The sequence below is a fragment of the Cariama cristata genome, unplaced genomic scaffold, assembly GCF_000690535.1.
Source record: "Cariama cristata isolate BGI_N322 unplaced genomic scaffold, ASM69053v1 scaffold40625, whole genome shotgun sequence".
NCBI lineage: Eukaryota > Metazoa > Chordata > Aves > Cariamiformes > Cariamidae > Cariama > Cariama cristata.
Window position 1 is genome coordinate 1 of NW_009617715.1, and position 19,780 is coordinate 19,780.

At 38.1% G+C, this 19,780-nt stretch overlaps 1 protein-coding gene across 1 annotated transcript in view; it reads left to right on the top strand.

The window, feature by feature from the left end:
• Positions 1 to 4,528: 4,528 nt before the first annotated feature.
• The window catches only part of PROS1 (protein S (alpha)), a gene marked incomplete at its 5' end in the record, with an annotated part of 26,737 nt that continues 11,485 nt past the window's right edge, over positions 4,529 to 19,780 (top strand). The window contains 7 exons of the mRNA XM_009700616.1: positions 4,529 to 4,686; positions 5,752 to 5,776; positions 6,105 to 6,191; positions 9,992 to 10,114; positions 10,275 to 10,397; positions 12,246 to 12,371; positions 17,892 to 18,013. Coding sequence (XP_009698918.1) covers positions 4,529 to 4,686; positions 5,752 to 5,776; positions 6,105 to 6,191; positions 9,992 to 10,114; positions 10,275 to 10,397; positions 12,246 to 12,371; positions 17,892 to 18,013 — 764 coding nt within the window. The remainder of the gene's footprint in view (positions 4,687 to 5,751; positions 5,777 to 6,104; positions 6,192 to 9,991; positions 10,115 to 10,274; positions 10,398 to 12,245; positions 12,372 to 17,891; positions 18,014 to 19,780) is intronic.

The window sequence follows — 19,780 nt, forward strand, 5'->3', positions numbered from 1 at the left end:
GAAGTGTAGCTCTGCGGCTCAGGGGAAAGTGTGCCTGCACTTAGGGCTTGGTTCGCTTCGAAGAAAAACGCTCGGTAGATCATGGTCTCAGGAGAGTGGCATTATTGTGGAGTCCAGGCAAGTGGCCCTGACTTTCTCGGTAGGTTCAGACCTATCAGCCTAGGTAAGAACTACTTGCTCTGACATACAGATAAAAAAAAAATAATAATCAAAGCTTATGTCTTTGACATGGAAGTCTTTGAGCTTAGTGGTAAAAGAAGACTGTGTATCTGGATCAAGCAGAATTGCAGCACAAAGTAAGCCTGTTTCTGACATGTTTTACTAATGATTAAACAGACAGAAGAAAAACCTAATGTTTACTATTCAGACTTCTGTTTGAATTCTAGAGATTCTGACTATGAAGGGAATGGTAAGGAAAGATGAAAGTTCATTTTCTAACTTATTTTTGAACAAATCCTAAAAATAAATCTAATAAATATTTTGTAATGCTCCTTTTTCCTGTTTTCATCATATTTTCTGTTCCATTTATCTTTCCTGCTGCATACCTCGTCAGTTTTCTCTTTTATGAGCAGTGGGAAATTAGAAGTTGTCCTACTCATGCAAAATTCCTGTGGTCCATGTAGTCCAGTTTCCTATTTCTGGCTCTGAAGAATGCCAGGGATTTATGTAAGGGGGGGAAGGGGAGAGAGAGCAGAAAGATCTTAATAATGCAGCTTGTAGCATTCAATAATCATAAAAGACTCTCTGCTAGTCTTAGTGCAGCTGCGTGTGGTCCAGCATCCAGTGAGGGACACTTTTTGGATAAGATGGAGAAGGAAGAGGCAAACGTTAGCAGTTGGTTGGCTTTATTTTGTTGGCTGCATAAAGCTTATGTCACTGATGAGCATTTCGGGAGACTCTAGGTGCTGGAATTATGGAGTTGATTCAGTATAACAGCTGTACAAACAAGATGATGCCACTTTCTGCAGTGGCATCACATGTCCTTTTGTTCAGTTTATCGGGTCTTCTGAGTTTCTGGGAGAGGGCACTAGTAGGCTACAACTGATTTCCACAACTAGGGTATTAGGTAAGCAGCTCTAAGCTATGTTTAACTAGCCCGCAGGTTTATAGTTGTTTCTGCACTATAAAACAGCTGTAAGGAACCGCTGAATCTCATCCTCTCCCCCCCATTTTTTTTTTTTTTTCAGTAGCAGTACTTCTAAACAGATGCTTGATAAGTAGTTACTACACAGTGTCTGTACAATGCCTACTGAAGTTGTAAGGCTATGGAATTCCATAAGGCTTCAGTGATAACCAAATGAAACACACCGAGTTCATTAAGGGTTAACTATTGGTTTGGCAGCAGGGTCCGAAGTGGGCTGGAGTTTACTGTAATCAAACTGGCAGCAGCAGTCAGGGTTTTTTTGTTTTTTTTTTTTTTTTTGTTTGTTTGTTTTTGTTTTTTTTTTAATAAAGGTTCTATCATGATCTTTGTAAGGAAAAACCAGTTGAATAAATATACTACTAATTTTGTGCCTGGGAATTGAAATATTTGCACTAAAAATACAGAATTTGCATGTTTTACTTAAACTGAGAAATCATAGGAAATCAGCTTGGGAGAAGGCTGAACTGCTGTGATGTAGGGGAAAAGACCTGTTTCCATTACACCACTGTACTGAAAACATGAGGTGGCCAGTGTTATATCTGGTGTAATGTCCTCAAGAACATTGCAGGCACTTGGAATTTTCTTGTGCTTTATTCACTGAACAACTGTGTCAGAATGAGAATGATGTAGCTAAAGGTCAAAACAAGATGGTTTAAAGTCAGCTGTGAATTAGGCGTCATCTGCATCACAGAGCCTCTGCCCTAAAGCTATGTCAGCACGCTTGCAGTCCTGGAAATCTCCAGTGTAAACAAAAACAGCAGGTGCAGTGCACAATTTTCCTGTTTTGTTGTCCCTCCTTTTGCCTCAGAACAGATGGACTTCCTGCATCCTTCTTACTAGTCTGCTTTTATGGAGTGACAAATACAACCATTTACCCAGGTTAGTTAAAATGACACTGCTAGCAACGGGTGGTGATAAATAAATTATCAAAATGTTTTTCTGGGTATACTTTCCAGTTAGAAATCTCATGAGGTCCTTCATCTCGACATGCTTTTTGGCAGTCTCCCAGCAGACAATGTATTAGTGGTGGGCTCGTGGATTGGGAGAAAAGGTCTAGGAGATCCACAATTGCAATGGTTTCCAATTCATTGCTCCTTTGCTCCTCCCAGTTGCTGTACGAAAGGTATGTTACAACCAGAGAATCCAAATCCAGCGCTTGAAATACATTGTTAACAACCCTTGAGGTGTACTTATGGCGTACCCTAACATTCATGAAAGTGGAAAACAGTAGCAGACTTGAATCATTTCATTTGTGCCAAGAATTTCTGGAAGTGGGGGCACAAAAAGTAAGATGAGGCTTTTCTTTCTCCGAGCAGTTTCCTTGAGAATCAGTCTTCACCTTACAGAGTTCTATCCATTCTCCAGTGAGACCGCCATGTAGATCGACATGTATATAAGAAGAAATGAATCCTCAAATACCAGACTGCTGCCTGCTCATATACTTATTAGTGGGGAAGGGTGCAAGCTGCCTTCTCCTCTTTGCATTTCTAAGCAACTCGCTAGTTGCTCTCTGTGATAAAGGTGTGCTTCAGAACTTTGGAGGTGTGCTGTAGTACATCCACCTTATGCTCTGCCAATCTTACCTATTGCCTTACCAGAAAGATTAGTCTTACCAGAATGAAAGCAAATCACAGAACCATAGAATGATTGGGTTCGAAGGGCCCTTAAAAGCCCATCCAGTTTCAACCCCCCCTGCCATGGGCAGGGACACCTCTCACCAGACCAGGTTGCTCAAAGCCCCATCCAACCTGGCCTTGAACACTGCCAGGGATGGAGCATCCACAACTTCTCTGGGCAACCTCTGCCAGTGCCTCACCACCCTCACTGTGAGGAATTTCTTCCTACTATCTCGTCTAAATCTTCCCTCTTCCAGTTTAAAGCCATTGCCCCTTGTCCTGTCACTACATGCCCTTGTAAACAATCCCTCTCCAGCTTTCTTGTAAGCCCCCAAGTAGATCAGTTTGGAGTTACAAGCTTATCCCACATTGAATACGTTTAGGATGCTGTAACAGAAAGGTTTCTTCAGGTCATTATCCAATGTCGCAGCACTGCAGAGTGCTTCACTTGATAGAGACATTTAAGTTATGTGTTTAGGATGGTACAGTTTTAGTTATATCACCTGAAGGCTATTCTCACTTCAGGTTCTTGGCCTTATTAGCTGCTCTTTCTAATAAGCCTTCTAAGTTTTTTTTCTTTCCTGTCGTTGCACAGACATTGGGAGGCTGTTCTCTGCCCCTTGGCTGCTGGCATGTCTCGTAAAAGTGCTCTGAGTTTGAGGCCTTACGTGCCCCTAAACGGTACTGAATTGACTATGTCTGCTGGAATTGATCTTCTTTGTAGACTAGTGGTGAATATGTATGTACACCATTCCTGGTTTGGACTGCAGGTATCATGACCCTCACACAGTTGTGCTAATCTGAGAGGTTAAGTTGTACAAAGGCTGATAAAAGAAGGGCAGGTGTAGAAGTGTGGTGCTCTCTAGTTAACATATGTCAACCATGCTCTTTAACCCTGTCAGCTGGACTTTTTCCAATTATGCTCATCTGTTTGTCTCTTAATCACAAGGTATGTCCAAAAGTTGAACTTAACAAGGCAGTCTAATTTAGTTGCTGTTTCTCTAGTGTTGTGGGCTCTACAAAGAATGTGGAAGTAAACGGACATCTTTCATTTTTGATATCATTTCTCAACTCACTTATTTGTTTACCATTTGTGTAAAGGTCAATAAAATGACAATAACAAGGTACATGAAAATTAAGTAATGACACATAACGTGATGGATCTGAAATATAAAAGTTAGCTAGGATTGTATTTTATCTTGGCCAAATGTGAATGTATTTGTAGGTTGTCTGCCTTGATATTTCTTGGGATATCATTCTCACCTTTTACTTTGTCTTGTTTTTTACAGTTCTGAAAAAAGAATTATATTAATTATGCACAACAGGTAGTCTGATTTTATAAGACACATTTTTGGTCTCACATAAGTTAAATAGAATTGGAATATTTACTCCTAGATCACTGAAACAGGTAGTATAAAAGGCTTCACAACTTTTTTCTGCTTGTCGGTCACATATCTCACTTTGTAATATCCATAGCTAAAAAAAAAATCTTGTCCTGAATATGACATTTAAATTATGCTTCAGACATAGCATTGCACAGGCGTTTTTTTGGTGACTCGGGATTTTTTTGATCAGAAACAGCTACCCCACGTACAGCAAACAGAATTCCAGGATTTCCTGCCTACATTTTCCAAAATGATAGCAAACAGCAACTCCTGACTAAGCATTTAATTCAGATTTTTGTGTTAGATTCTCATATTTGTTCAGTGCTTACAATGTTTTTCAGCAGTTAAATAAATAACAACAGAGTTCCTTTGTTTCTACAAAGTTTTATCCCAGCAGTATGCCTCTCAGTTCTTGGTGAGGAAACGTCGAGCAAATTCTTTTGTGGAAGAAAGTAAGAAGGGAAATCTAGAAAGAGAGTGCATTGAAGAATTATGCAATAAGGAAGAAGCCAGGGAAATCTTTGAAAATAATCCTGAAACTGTAAGTATCTGAGGGATATCTACCAGGTAGATGATAGTAATTCTTTGCAGAGGGAAAGCTAGAAGTACATAGAATTCACACTGCAAAGCTAAAAGAACCCCACCATGCGCACCAAGAACTGGTTTGAAATTCTTTGTGTACAGAGCCTGTACAATTAATAATGAAGATTGTATAAGCAAAGAGAATAGTTGAGTAGATATTATTTTAATTTCTAGTACGAATCATCAGTTTTAGACCACAGTTGTCTGCAAACATTCCATGTGGGGAAACTGTTGGCTTCAGTTAAAATTTTACACAGAGGATGCACGGCAGCACAGCTCCTTTTAATGAAGGGACTGAACTTATTGCTGCGAGCTTTTTTCCTAGTGGGGAGAGCTCTGTTCCTCAGTTCATTACCACTGCATATTATTTAATGTTAGGTATATTTTGTTCAACTTTGTACTATAAAAGGTTTATTACAAAATATATGTGCTTAAAATGAGTTCTTTGCAAACTATGTCAGTTCCATGTTCTGTCTTTGATAACAATGCATGTATTTGGATATACTGATTGTTAAATTTAAATAGTTTTGGTAATCAATAATCAGTTGTTTTTAACAATTTCTGCTTTAGTAACACTTTTTACTTTGTTTGGAATGAATTGCATGTGAGATGTTGAACCTATTCCAGGGCTTTTTGTTTATTTTAGAGTGGAAAAGGGAAATAAAGGAGGCTGCTCTGCATCCAATAACATCAGGCAAGATCCTCCCATTTAAAGAGACAATTTTCAAAGTAATTTTGACACCCAATTAATTTTCATTGCCTGCACTTTGAAAGTGTCCAATTCAGTGCAGTATCTTAATGTCTCCACTAAGTCTTGTGTTTATTAAATAATCTGCTGTCTTAGCCTAAACAATAGTGATATAGAAAACTTGATCTATATTCTGAGTCAAAATGACTTTTTCTTTTTTGCTTCTTTTGCAGTTACAATACCAATATATTTTAGAACATATTCAGTGATATATTTTGCTGTAATTCTATCTACCTTAAATTTTTCTTACTCTTTATTTTCCTTTTCTTTCTGCAGGAGTATTTTTATCCCAAATATTTAAGTAAGTACATAAAACCTGAACAACTCTAAATCATTCTCTGGTCTTCTTATTTGAATAATACTAGTTTAGTTATTCTGCCTGTAGCACTTGAATGATTTCTGTGCTGATTACAATGCATAGTAGCTGCTAGACATTTCTGTGTGCTTAGATCCTAGCAGAGAGACTCAGAAGGTTGGTCTGTGATCAGCTGTCCTTAATATTCCCAGACAAGTTTTTTAATTCAAGCTGTGAGAACAGGCTCTTTGAAGATGCTGTGCATACGCTGTTGTAATTTCAGTCTAAATGAGTGTTTGTATCATAAGCAGATTGTGTGGGTTTGCATTTGCAGGCTGCCTTGCCTCCCATCGAGCAGGAATTTTCAGGGTTACTGCAGTCACTCCAGATTCTCCAGCTGACCTGAGGGCTTGTGTCAATGGTAAGTGCTCCTGTTTGTTAGATACTGTACCTAGTGCACTCATATGTAAGAACACACACGTACATGGCTAAAAAGCAGTTCACATAGGCAGAAAAAGACACAAATCTCTGTTTAAGTTGGGCAAACTCAATAATCTAAAACAGAAATTGACAAAAAAAATTAGGTGAGGCGTAGCATTTTCAAAGCAAGGGATGTAAGTGACTGTTTTTAACTTTATAAAGCATGCTGGAAAAGAAACATAATTAACTGCAAAATGGAAGGCAGAAGTCTTCCAGAAACATAGAGGTATGCTACAATAACCCACCAATGTTCCCTAGTATGTCCTCTATACTCTACCACATCTTTAATAGTGATGCCTGACTCTTTGGATCTAGTAAGTCCTGTTCTGTCAGTTAAGGGAAGAGACCATCTAGTTAATTCTCCTTTCTACCACACTTTGGTCCATAGTTACGCTGTAGCCCTTCATGAAGTGGGTTACATTAGCAGCTGAAAAATTCAAATACTAGCTGGAAGACATAGTCATTTACTGCAAACACAAGAAGGTTGCAAAGCATGACACTTGTGATGTAGCTCAAATATTTTATTTTGTATGCCTATACATTCAGAGGTCCAGTGTGAATTGTGTTTTTTCTAGTAAATTCACAGGAAGCAATCCATACCATATTCCCTATTTGTCACAGTTGAAACATCTCTCTCAACCTCTTAAATCTTTACAACCTGGTTACATCAAAGAAGTTTTCGGTTAGTTTGAATGGGGATACTTAACGATCTGACACTGTTTTTGTCATTGAAAGCAATGGAAGGCAAAAAAATCCTTAATAATTACACTGCACATGGTCATGGATGAACATATTTTCCAGATCACTTGGCCAACGTGACTGCTGTCACAAACTAAAATGTACTCCCATTCATGTCACTCTTTCTCACTCTCATTAGAGGTCCTGGGAGGAAAGGATTTCAGAAAGTTGTGTGAATGTGCAGTCTTTCTGTGTTACCCAGTGAAAACAACTAGCTTACTTGATAGTCATTGTATTTCTCCATTTGGGTTCACATTATAAAATCAAATGAAATAAACTGTTACTATTGGTCAGTCAGCAGGATAAAGAAGTGAAGTTTCTAAGGCTTAAATGTTCAACGAAATTTATGCATGTGCTACTGCTGAGAAAATGGAATTTAAAATTCCCATTAAAACTATTGAACATTTTTTAAAATATGTTTTCTTTGAGACAAAGATTTTGTGATATTGATATCAACAGGTTTTTTTAAGTTTTGTCTTTCTGAATTTATCAATCCAAATTGTTTTGATATTGTCAAAATGAAAAATCCAATTTTCCTAATGAGAAATAATTAAATAATTACAAGAATTACTTTATAATAATACAATAACTAGTTTGAATCTCAAGCTGAAAAAAAAATTCAAGGAATAAAAATAACTGCAAACAGAATTGAAAAATAATTTCATTGTTTTCAGATTTGTCCAAATGACTTATTTCAGAACACAAATGAACACATGTTTTAAAAGACACACATTTCTGGACAAACAATTACAAAAATTTGTGAGTATATTGACTTTTTAATCCCCATCTAAGAAGGAAAAGGAAAATTTTCACAGAAGACCCTTTTTCATGCTTCTCTAATCCAAGCAGGTATCTAAACTGCATCTTTAAGTCCCTAAACATCTATATCCCATAAATCTGCATACTTAATAGCTTTTGAAAATAAACACTTTAAAATCCCTGCATTTACATCTATCCAGCTCACCATGACACATCTCATGGATGCCAAAGCCCCTGAGTGGCAGAGGATACAGGTACCACAGTACATTTCTTGCCACCTACCCTTTCTATTGCAGGCTAAATATATCTTCCAACATTTAGCTGTCACAAGTGTTTATCAAAAAGCATTGCCTGCATAGTAGGTCAGAAAGCACCCTGAATTGGGAAGAGAGGAACACCGGGCCTGTTTTCACAGCAAATGGCTGCTACATTATTGTTCCTGCAGTGGCATCTTAATTGTTCGTCTGTGGACAAAATCTCTTTGTCCATCCAGTCCTATCCATCCTGTCTTGTCTTCTTCTTGTCTTCCTCCTTCTTCACCAGTTCTCCTTTTTTCATTCATTGGTTTCTTCAATTTCCTTGCCCTTTGTATCCTTAATTCACCTCATTCCGTCTACTCATGTTTCACACTGCTAACCCAATCCATCTTCTCTCAGTTCAGACTCTCACAAGCTGTCACTGCCTTTCGCTTATAAATACTTGCAGTCAAATTTGTTCCCCAGTTGCACACACTGAGGGCGCCTTCCACATCTGTCACTTACAAACTGCTTTCCTCATCCCAAGCTTAGTTCACACACTTATTCCTGGACCTACAAAAGCTGTAAATCAAAAAAGAGAAAAAAACGTAGGGAGTTCTAGAAATTACATTTTGAAATTGCTGTGAAGAATCCATACGTAAAGCCCCCATTCCTTTTATTTCTTCTATCAGGCTTCATCTGCAACTGGAGTGCTTTGGTCTGCACTATGAATATTCAGTGACATGCAGCACCTATTTGAAGTGCTCCAAAGTTTTGGAGCTTGGTTGGCCTCTGAGCTTTTGGATTTACTTGCAGCAGAATTTAATTAGAAGTAGATTTAATTGACAAATATACTAACACAGGTTTTGTTAAGCTTTCTTAGTCACAGAAGGCTAAACTTATGGGGCTCAGTTCTAAGGGGCTCTGTTCTTTATTTCTTTTGAGTGAAGTAAGAAACTAAGAAATCCAGTGAGGCCTTATGTACAGAACTGTAGCAAGATTCGGTCTTCAGGAACACCTGCCTTTCATTCCACTTTTTAAAATCTGAACATTACTAAATCCTTACTTCTTTTCATTTTGCTTTGTTTTTTAGGACACTACTTTTTTTTTTTTAAAGCATGCCTCAGAATGACATTCCAGAGCTTTACAAGAACATAACTTTAAAATAGAAACACTGTATTTGTAATGTTTAGAGGACTGCAGAAAAATAATCCAAAAAGCCACCAGCATATTCAGGAGACACAAATAGAATGATGCCTTATGTGGTATGCCGATGTAAAATTATGAAAATGGTAGGAAAAGTTAAAAGAACTTTTTTGTATTTTGGTTAGAGAAAAAAAGGCAGTGAATTCTGTGTTCTCTGCCTCGATCTATGTATTTTGAGCCTTGCTTTCTGAGATCTTCATAGCATGTATAAAGAGCCTTCAGTTGCTCTTTACAATGCAAATTCATTCATTGTTGAAGTTAATGTTTGTAAAAGGTGACAATATTAGACCCTGATGTATCCAGTCTACCCACAGGACCTGGACAGCCAAGGCAACCTGAGATGTCAGTTTCTCTGTAAATGTGACCCTTCTTGAACAGAGAAACTGATCTCTAATCTTGAATTCTTGGTATTCTTCAAACTTTGGTATTTCCAGAGAAATTGGTGGTAATATGATGGGGCAGAGCACTGGTTTTAGTGAAATACATCCTTAAAATGTAATGAAAATAGTATCAATTCTGCCTTTGGTCACATCTTGCAGGCATTAACATGGCTTAGTGAGTCATTTGTTTTCTAGTTGTTTTCTGTCTGACAAAGTATTGGTGGCTTTGTTTTTTCTCAGTCACTTGCAAATTCTTGCTGACAGAATTAGTAGCAAGATGGTTGTATGGGTACTTGATGCAATGCATCAAGCCCTTTCCTATTTCATGAAAGGTACCTGTGGGAAGAGAAGAAAGACTAAACTGATCCTTGAGGGAAAATAACCCCAAATAACAAGTATTTCCAATGTTTTCCATCTCACAGAAATTTCAAACCAGTGTAGCCCTCTGCCGTGCCATAAAGATGGATATAAGGATTGCATAGATGGACAAGCCAAATATACATGTATCTGTAAACTGGGATGGCAAGGAGAGAAATGTGAAGAAGGTATAGTCTCTAATCTCATTACAATGTTAGTGCTCAGGAACACAATTCTAGTTCTACTATTATTGAATAATATCGGATCCTTAAGTATGCCTACCGCCACACAGTTGCTCAATGAATGCCTTCCCTGCAGCAGAGATTTTTTTTTTTGTTTTCCTTCTAGATATAAATGAATGTGAAGACTTAAATGGAGGTTGTAGCCACCGCTGTTCTAATTTACCTGGAAGCTACCGTTGTTTGTGTGAAGATGGCTACTTCATGCATTCAAATAAACGGGATTGCGGAGGTAGGAAGTGAGACTTAAGTACAGTGCTTGTTGACTAGAGAGAGGAAAAAATTTAGTCCAGTAGTTCCATAAATGCTCTAAGTCAGCAGAAGCTGGCATTGCCTCCGAAAGATGCAGTCCTACTTCAACTTGGCTACTCATTCCACCTGCAGCCTTACACCACCGCAAGCATTTGGGCAACTGTATAGTGAACCAGGCCAAAGAACTGAGGTGGATTAAAACCAGTTCAGAAAAAAAGAAGAAAAAGAGAGGCAGGCTATAGATTAGATTCTGCTTCATTACTAGAGCTCTGTAAAGCTTGTTTTGGTCACTAACCAGTTTCACATACCCTTTAAGCATGCTGAAACAAGAATCTAGAGTGGTGCGACTAGCTCGTATTGTTACCATGGAAATCCTGTCTGGTAAACGCCGGTTTAGGCTGAATCACTCCTAATTAGTGATGCTGCTCTTTTGGGAGTTTGAAGTTCATTGGAGAAGAAACTATTAATGAATCTGAAAATGCTCTTAATGGAGAGAAAGATTTGTCTTTTATTCACCCAGCATAATTTTTTCTGTACATGCTTGTGTCTGTTATTATTGGCCATGACCTACGCACTTCTTTCCATTCCAGATAAAGACTATATGTTGACATAATTAGCAGTTCTTGCTGCATAGTTAGAAAAAAATACTACCTCATTCCATTTTAATGTCATATTTTATTGCCAAACTATGACAACAGTATTGGATAATGTAAAATAATTTAAGAGGCCAGACTTGAGGTCCATCTCCCGCTATCACTTCCTTTAGTCTGTATATTTTTGTGAATGAATAATTTCCAAAGAAATTCCAGAAGAATGGAAAATTCCCATTTTGTCAAAAAGGGGAAGCAGATAAGTTGATTAGAAACTGTGTAATTCTTGGAAAAGTACTGGAAAAGTTGGTTAAAAAAATAATCAAAGGTAAGAATACACTAATACACTTTAGTGTCTAGAGAACTAGTTTGGTCATTTGATAAACCGGATTTAAGTGTTTCATTACATCCAACTCCAAAATTATACATGTAGGAATTTGGAATACACACAGTAACTGTAGAAAAGTAGGCCAAATTCAGGACAGCTTCAACTTAAAAAAATGTTTTGGCAGTCCTAGCAAGCCGGTGGCATAATCTGTTCTCCCTGTGCAGCACCATTGCCACAACTACAAAACCACAGAGAAAACTAGAATGATCCCTGCACATACAAGTGGGAATTGAAGTACTACCAGGGATCTGATATTTTCTGTCTACAAGACATTTTGCAAGATTGATACTATAAGCTGCATCCAGTTGTCACATCTGCATTTTGGAAATGACATTGAAAAATTGGAAACAACACAGAAGATGGACACGGAAATGATTTGAGGGATGCAGAGACAGCGAGGGACTTGAACACCTGTCAGCACAGCCAATTAAAAGGCAATTTTGACATGAATTGATTGTAGCATGTAAGAAACTCTCATAGTGTTATCTCTTGTCTTTCTGGATGTCCTTTTCCAAGATAGGATTTTATGATGCAGTCTGGTTTAGTTTATAGGAGATCTGCAGATCTGCCTGCCTGGACATGCATCCCTTTTCCTGTTATCCACAGAACACATGAGAGATTGAGACAGGTAGGCAGGCAGATAATTTGTTTTTCACTGAGGGTATGCAGAAGTACCTTTCTAGAGGCCTCTGGGAATCTTTATGGCTATAGCTATAGTCTGCTGTGGAAGCATGGAAGAACTAGCAAGGAAGAGCCAGCCTTACTCAGTTTGCACAGTTTTGGATAGGGTTAGGAAAAAAATGGTATGTGAGAGAGTGACTTGTTTTTAATAACTTGTTTGTATTTCTAGATATAAATGAATGTGTGTTACATCCAAACATCTGTGGGACAGCCATGTGTAGAAACACCCTAGGGAAATATGAATGTCAATGTGCAGAAGGGTACACATATAATTCAACTTCCAAGAACTGTGAAGGTAGGTCTTTCCCCCTCACACCCTTTTTTTTTTTTTTTTTTGAATCCACTGCTAGCTATACCAACCTCCAGCATCTCGCTTTGTGGTGTGTTTATTAATCTTTGTATTGTTTATTACAATATGACTCAATTGTTTGTTCTTTCAGAGGTTAAATCAGGCTATATTATATGTAGTGTATACAGTTGCAATGACTTACTCCCAGACGTTGGAGGGTTTTATGGTATACTGCCATGTCCTGTTCTATACCAGATAACTTTCTCAGTTCATGGGAGCTCTCCTCTCCCACTGTAGAGTGGACTTTCTGTCCAACCTCTCAAACCAGCTAGCATGTTTCTTTCAGATAACTTGAGCAACACGTTGAGGATCTGGACATTACTAGAGTGGCTTGTACCTTGTTTTTAAGCATAATTACAGTTATAATGATGGAATATTTGATGCCAATCAGCGTAATATATATCCCTAACTCGAGACAAGCTATAGCAAAAGCAATTAAAAGTACTTATTTGACAATTCCAAACTGGGCAAGACAGTTAGGAAGATTTATGACGAGGTAATCACCAGAAATGAAAACCATGCTGAATCAAGTTGTCTCAGACACCTAGAAAGCTTGTCTTTATCTATCTGATAGCCTGTTTAGGTGCTTATTTAGCCCTCATGGCCAGGGACTCAGTCTCTGTCTTTTGTATATCCTTAGATCTCAGATATTGGAAAGAGCTTTTCACTGGTGTCATTGAATTCCATTTAAAATAACATTCGTCTAATCTTTCCTTGGGGTGTCTAGTTATGCTAGAAAATAACAGCATGAGAGTGAACTGATCTCTGTTCTAGGCTGAAAATGGCAGCATGACAATTGCATGAAGTATTTTTTAGAAAAACCCCACATTTAAAATAGGAACGTTCTTAAATGTCCAGGAAAGGAGCTATGAAAAAAGCGGCTGCACCAAAAGAATCTTTCCTCAGAAATGTTCTTTTCTGAAATGAAAATCTGGAAAAAGAGTTTCAAAACAAAGTTCTGTAACAATTATAGCAAACTTGAAAAGTACTGATAGCTAGCAGTAAAGCAGCAAGAAGCCATTCATACACAGACCATCATAAAAGAACTTTTTCCAGTATTGAAAGTATTTGCATAATTGTCCTAGAATGTATTTTATTTTTCTCTACTTGTTAAAGTTTCTGTGTAATACACACATTAGAAGTTAAATTTCAGTTGTAGGAGACACATATAAGCTCATAGAATTTTCTATGAAGAGGAATTTTCTACATTGCCAGTTTCAGAAAAAGACATCAGTGACTGATTTTTATTTTAAATGCTGCCTGTATGTTATTGCTCAAAAGGACACAAAAGTAGCTTCTTGCTAGCTATGAATCTTTTGCTCCATGGCTTTTCATGCAGCTTTCTTGTGACAAAGCTTTGCACAGTGGTAGTGATTACATATTCAGATGTCTGCTCTTTGTCCAGTTACTATGGGATTAAAACGTTACTGACAATTTTATGTCCCTGCATGCACTGGAATGAGAAAAACTTCACAGTAATTAATCTAATTCTCGCTTCTCTTAGTACATTCTGCAGAAACATGGGTTGCATCAAATTAAAGTATTGTTTTTCTTCTGAAACATGGATTCCAGAAGGTTGCAAGATGAGGACATTAAAATGAGCAGTCTTACCTCCTAGAAAAAGGATTATGTTGCTAAGCTTTCAGACCTTGTTGTAACCACATCAAGTGAGTCACCAAATCCTGTCTAAGGACAGGATTGTGCAGACTGACAGGAATGTAGCCTTACAGAAATACTAAATGACATTAGCTTTTGATTGTCATATTGCATGTGGGTGGCCAAATTCAATTATGCTTATTAGAAATATCAAATTTACATACATTTATGCACAACTGTCTCTATGATGACAGATACAATTAGGGATGGAATGGAAGACAGTTTGTTTTTTTTCCCCCCCTCACCCATTTGTAGGAGAATGTTGCTGCAATTCTTCATCCCCACCTTTTAGGAGGCACTATCGGTGGAAGATGTCTGTACAGTCCAGTCTTTGTTTCATAGAAACATAAAATTATAGATATAGAATTTGATTGTTTTCTTCTTACCACCTTTGCAATTTCAAACACCTTGCCAAAAAAAAGGGGTAGTGAGAATGAATAAGTATGCTTATTGTGCTAGAGGGGTCTGTCTTGCAGTCAGTATCGAGGAGACAAGTCAAGCTGAACCCATGCTTTAAAGAATGACCTAAGTTAAACTTTCCCTATATTATTCTTCCTTCTCTGAAGGGAGAACTTCTCTTAAGGAAGTGACTGGACCAGTTAATCAAACATCACAGACTATGTCTGTATTTCAGGTATTAGTCCCTCCCTAACATGCAGTCTGAAAATTTGAGATAAGGAATCAGAGTTTCCCCTTCCCACATGAATTGTTTAACACACACAAAATCCTGCCTACCCACATCCATGCTCTGGGGAAATCACCGTATTTCCCTAGCATTATATGGAGTAACTTCCTTCTGGGACATGGTATGCAGCTCCTTTGTGGCTGATTTTGTCATATCTTAGCAACTTATCCAAAGCAACCCATTTTAGGCTTCCACTGAAAGCAGCCGTATAAACCCGGCATGCTGCTCAGATTGATGGGTTTGTGCGAATAGCTTCTGCTAACAGTTTTATGATGTGGGACTGACATTTGGACAGATCTGTAGGAATTCTTTGAAACAGCTCAAACAAACATGCAAAGATACTGACTACAATTTGGAAACAAACAAGCAAACAAAAAGCAGGATCATTACAGCATGAATGATTAAAACAGACCTCCAAAAAACTTCATCCCCTCCAGCCTGTGCATATGAGCGTTTCTGTAGCAGGACCATTAGCTCTGCACAGGGAGAACCTGCCATTTGGACTGATCAGGGATTCCAGAACATCTGCTGAGGAAGGAGACTTCATACCTATCCAAGAAGCTTGCCTGTCCCTCTGCTGCTATAGTACAGTCTGCAGGGAGACCTTACCCTTAAGCAGTAGGTTCATTTTGGGTAATAGAAATTTACACCCCTGCAAGATTGGTCCAAGTCTCTCAGGAATTGATTTAATGATAGAAACTCATCTGTCAAACTGTGTGATAAGCTTTTGTAATAACTTCTTAAGTCTCTGTTTGTCTGCAGGCCCTGGGCCTGAGGAACATGCTCAAAACTAACTGCTGCTTTCAGAGACTTCAGCACTCAGATTTACTGTAGTGCTACTGGTTAACCAGTGCTGATAGTTCTACTTTTGTACTGCTAGGTGTTCAAGTATTGGAAGGGGTACAGATCTTTCACAGAGAACAACTCCTCCTAAAGTGTCTACACAGAGTCATGCTCCTCTGGGAAGGGCATGGGGAGAGAGGTGCTTCTTGGAGTCTCTCTACTCCAGTTCCTCTTGGGAGGTGTTAAATTTTATTTCCTTTTACATCTCTACAGTGAAGCGGGCTATAGGGTTGGGTTTTGTTTTTTTGTTTTCTTTTTTTCTCTCTCTCTTCTTCTTCTTCTTTCTGTGTGCTTGAGCCTAGGTGGATTTCTTGGCCTTTTGAGGTCCCAAAATGATCATAATCAGAATGAATTCCACCCCCCTGCCCCCAAAACAGGCAGGATCGGAAAGGATACGGAAACTGTTCTCACCCATTGCATAGTATGACTAGGCTATGCTTTGGGTTTTGTCATTGCCTCATTTGCATGTTAGCTAGGACACAAAAACAGCAGTGACAAAAGCAGTTTCACTTTGTAACACATCATCTTGTAGTCTTAGTTTTAAATAAACATCAGGTTGCCAGTCATCAGAAATCATTAGGGAGTGACTTTCACAGCAGAACCCATTTGACCAAGCTGAGCTTGCAAGCTACTGGGTTAGGCAACCCTCATCAAGACCATAAACAGTTTAGTGATTTCTAAATGGAAAGGAGTACACATGCCAAACAAAAGAGTAAGAGATAATCTAATTGTATCTGGGAAGAGCAGCCCATATAAAGAGCCCTCCAGCTTCTGAAGATCAGAAGGTAGAACGGGAAATGAGGGGAAAGAGGTAGAAGTTATACAAACACCAGCAGAAGACTGTATTTGAATCTTGTAGCTTACACAGCCACACCTCAGATGGCAACATTAGCAGGAAGACTGACACAGCACGCGACTAGATCTCGAGCAGAACTTTGGTTCTGGCTGTATTAACTGCAGTATGGAACAGTACAGCTTTTCTGCTGGTAAGATCACATATGAAGGAGTGTAAGCCTGAGTACAGACCCCATGCAGTAATGACTTGTGGCAAAGGTGAGGAAGGAGACATTTTAGTAATAAGGAACTCTTCAGTCAAACATGAGATCAGTTTTCTTAACCTATCCATGAACTGTTGGCCATTTAAATAATGTAGAAACTGCTAGCCCTTGGGCAGTAAAACAACTTGCCCATGATTGTTAACTGCAACAGAGGTAGAAATCAGAATAGCATCCACAAGCTGTTAAACATAGTATTCTGTTTTGGAAGGAGGTTATGCATGCTCATGACACAGTAACCATTTCTCCAATAAGGGTTTGTTTTGTTTGGGTTTTTTTGTTTGTTTTTTTGTTTTGTTTTTTTCCTTTTCTTATGTGTTTTTTTTTCTCCTTGTTTTCTTTTTCCCCCCTCTTTTCCTCTCCTCCCCCAAGCAACAGAAAAAAAGTATTTTAATCTTAAAAAAAGCCCTAGCATAGTATAAAACAGATTTTTTTAAAATACAGACATTGATACAAAATTGTTTATTCCCACTGGAAGGGCCATTTGTTTCAAAACAAGTATTGCAGTTTCTTTAATCTGAGGCCCAAAATCACCCTCATTAAGAGTCTCTTGTTTCTGTATTAGAAATGTAACAGTTACATTGGCCTTTCACGCAGCCTTTCATTTCTGTATTATTTATTGTGTACAGCCTACTAAATAGAAAATGAAGTTCCTTTAGTTGGTTTAGCTTATTCACAGCTCAAATCAGATTGGTCTCCACAAATAGATGTAGTCTGAAACTTAGTTATTTATAAGGTTATTGTATGTTATTTTAAAAGGTATTTTGCCCTGAGATTATTTTGATTTTATATGAATAAATCACATCCTTTCTCCACACACTTGCCATATATACTCTTAAGTTCTCATGACATCTAATAGGGAAAGGAAGAGATCTGACCCATTTCTGCCATAAATGGTAGTGATTTATCGAGGTCTCTTTCACTAATTCAGCTACTTTACAGCTCAACTTGTTACTGCCTCAGAAATCAGACCAAATTTTCCCCAACTCTGCACAAAAGGCCTCTATCAGATTACTAGGTCTTATACACCCAGCAGGTAATTCTGAGTTGTAAATTTTACATAGGAGACATCCTTTAGCATTAGTTTAGCTTAGCAACAGTCATCTATTGGATTCATGTTATGCCAGAGAACCTATCTTGTCCACTATTCTATTGATTTATTGTGTTTTCAGTCTGTGCCGTGAATAATCTGAATAAATCTTTCTGTATGCTTTGTATTTCTCCTAGATATTGATGAATGTGCTGAAAATGTTTGTGCTCAACTCTGCGTAAACTCTCCAGGAAGTTATAGCTGCTATTGTGATGGCAAGAAAGGGTTCAAGCTCTCCAAGGACATGAAGAATTGTGAGGTAAAACTGCACTATGTAAAATTCCATGTGGAAAGTCACAAAGTTGGATATTTCTTGATGACAAGATAAGTTCAATTAAGGAAAATAGGAAGCTATTTGAGAACTGATTGAAAATTGATGAGAAAGTGTTGGGTACTCTGAGCTGTAGTTTGGCTCACAGAGCAGACCCAGTAGGGATTTGGATGCCATTCAGTTCATGCATGCTCATTTACAGGAATCCTGTCAAGAGAAGCTTGCCTTAGCCAGTCATCTCTGTTTCCTGCAGCTTCCAAAATAAGACCCAGCTTTCTCCTATCAAACAAATATTTCATGTTCAGCCTACAAAAGTTTTCACTCACTCCTTCAGAATTACTCTATGCTTTGCCTGTTTGGGTTAAAAAAAACTGGATTGTTTTCCACAGTTCTTATCTGCTATAGCTTAAGGAAAAGCACTTAGTAGTACCTGCCAATTGGAGAAGATCTCGCAGCCAAAATCAGGTGCTCTCGCTCAGTTTGAAAATTTACACTGCTTAGTAGCAGAAAGTTTGAAACTCTGGAGAATCCTAGTTCAAGGATTTTCTTGAGTGGTTCTCTGTATACTTCGAAAGGTTCAGGCAGGCTGAGACTTGTTATGCTAAGCAAGCTCAGGTAACTGCCAACAAAAAACCACCTCTAACACAATATAACAAAATCAGACTTAAACTGTAGGAACCAGGTCTGACAAGTTCTAGCATGTATGTAAATAGATCTTGTTTGCACTTTCTGAAATTCAGTATCTGAATAACACTTGCAGTCATTCTATTTCATTTTGCTTATTCATGAAAGAGGAAGAGCATCTTTTACCCTCATTACATGTTATTTTCAATGCTGTTGTCCAAAAGTGATTAACTCTCTACCTGGAAGTTAGTTTCAGGCCCTTTAATTGGAAAAAAAGTAGTTTAATCGACTGAAAATATATGCAGTCCAAAGACTAGTGACACTAGCAGACATAAAATGAAGTAGCTGTAAAATTCAGGATGAACACCTATACATTTAATGAAACTACTGCATCATGAACACAGAAGTCAGAGCTTGGGAACAGCATTGTTAACTTTTACCAAGTACAGCATGTCTTGAGGACAGAAAAGCCCTTCACACCTATGCTTGATCCTTCTCTTCTGTAGGACTACTGTACTGCCATCATACAGAAGATATTCAAGGGGTGTTTTGAGGGATAACTTTAGATCAAAGAGACTTTTAGGCTCCTACTAGTCAATGAGACAGGTGCTCTAAACCGCATTGTGAAAGTCTTACCACCTCTCTGCCCATGCAGAGCCTAGTTCCCTGTACCTGAAGGAAATGTGAGTGCTTTACTTTTAAAAAAAGAAAAGTAGATATTACTTTAGTTGTAACATCACAGTTTCAGAAGACAAGTCAACAGCGTTAGAATGAATACCCGACATTTGTGTCCTGAATGTTTTACTAGTTTAAAATTGCACCACACAAAATAGACATTATTCCTGGATATAAACATCTTTATTTAAAACTTCAGGTTGATGAATACCTGAAAGAATAAGCACCAGTTTTTTTCCCCTCTCATTGAAGCTGCAGTTGGCTGACTGTGATAACTCACATTGGCTTTGGCTAGAGCATTAGGATTGATCCCAGGTTTACATACTGTTGTAGGCCTTTCAGTTGCCACAAACACTTAGTACTTCTTTTACAATTTTCCTGAGTATGTAATCTTAAGAGCATCATATCCTCACTAACAGTTCTCAGAAATGTTAATTCAGTGCTATTCCAGCAGGA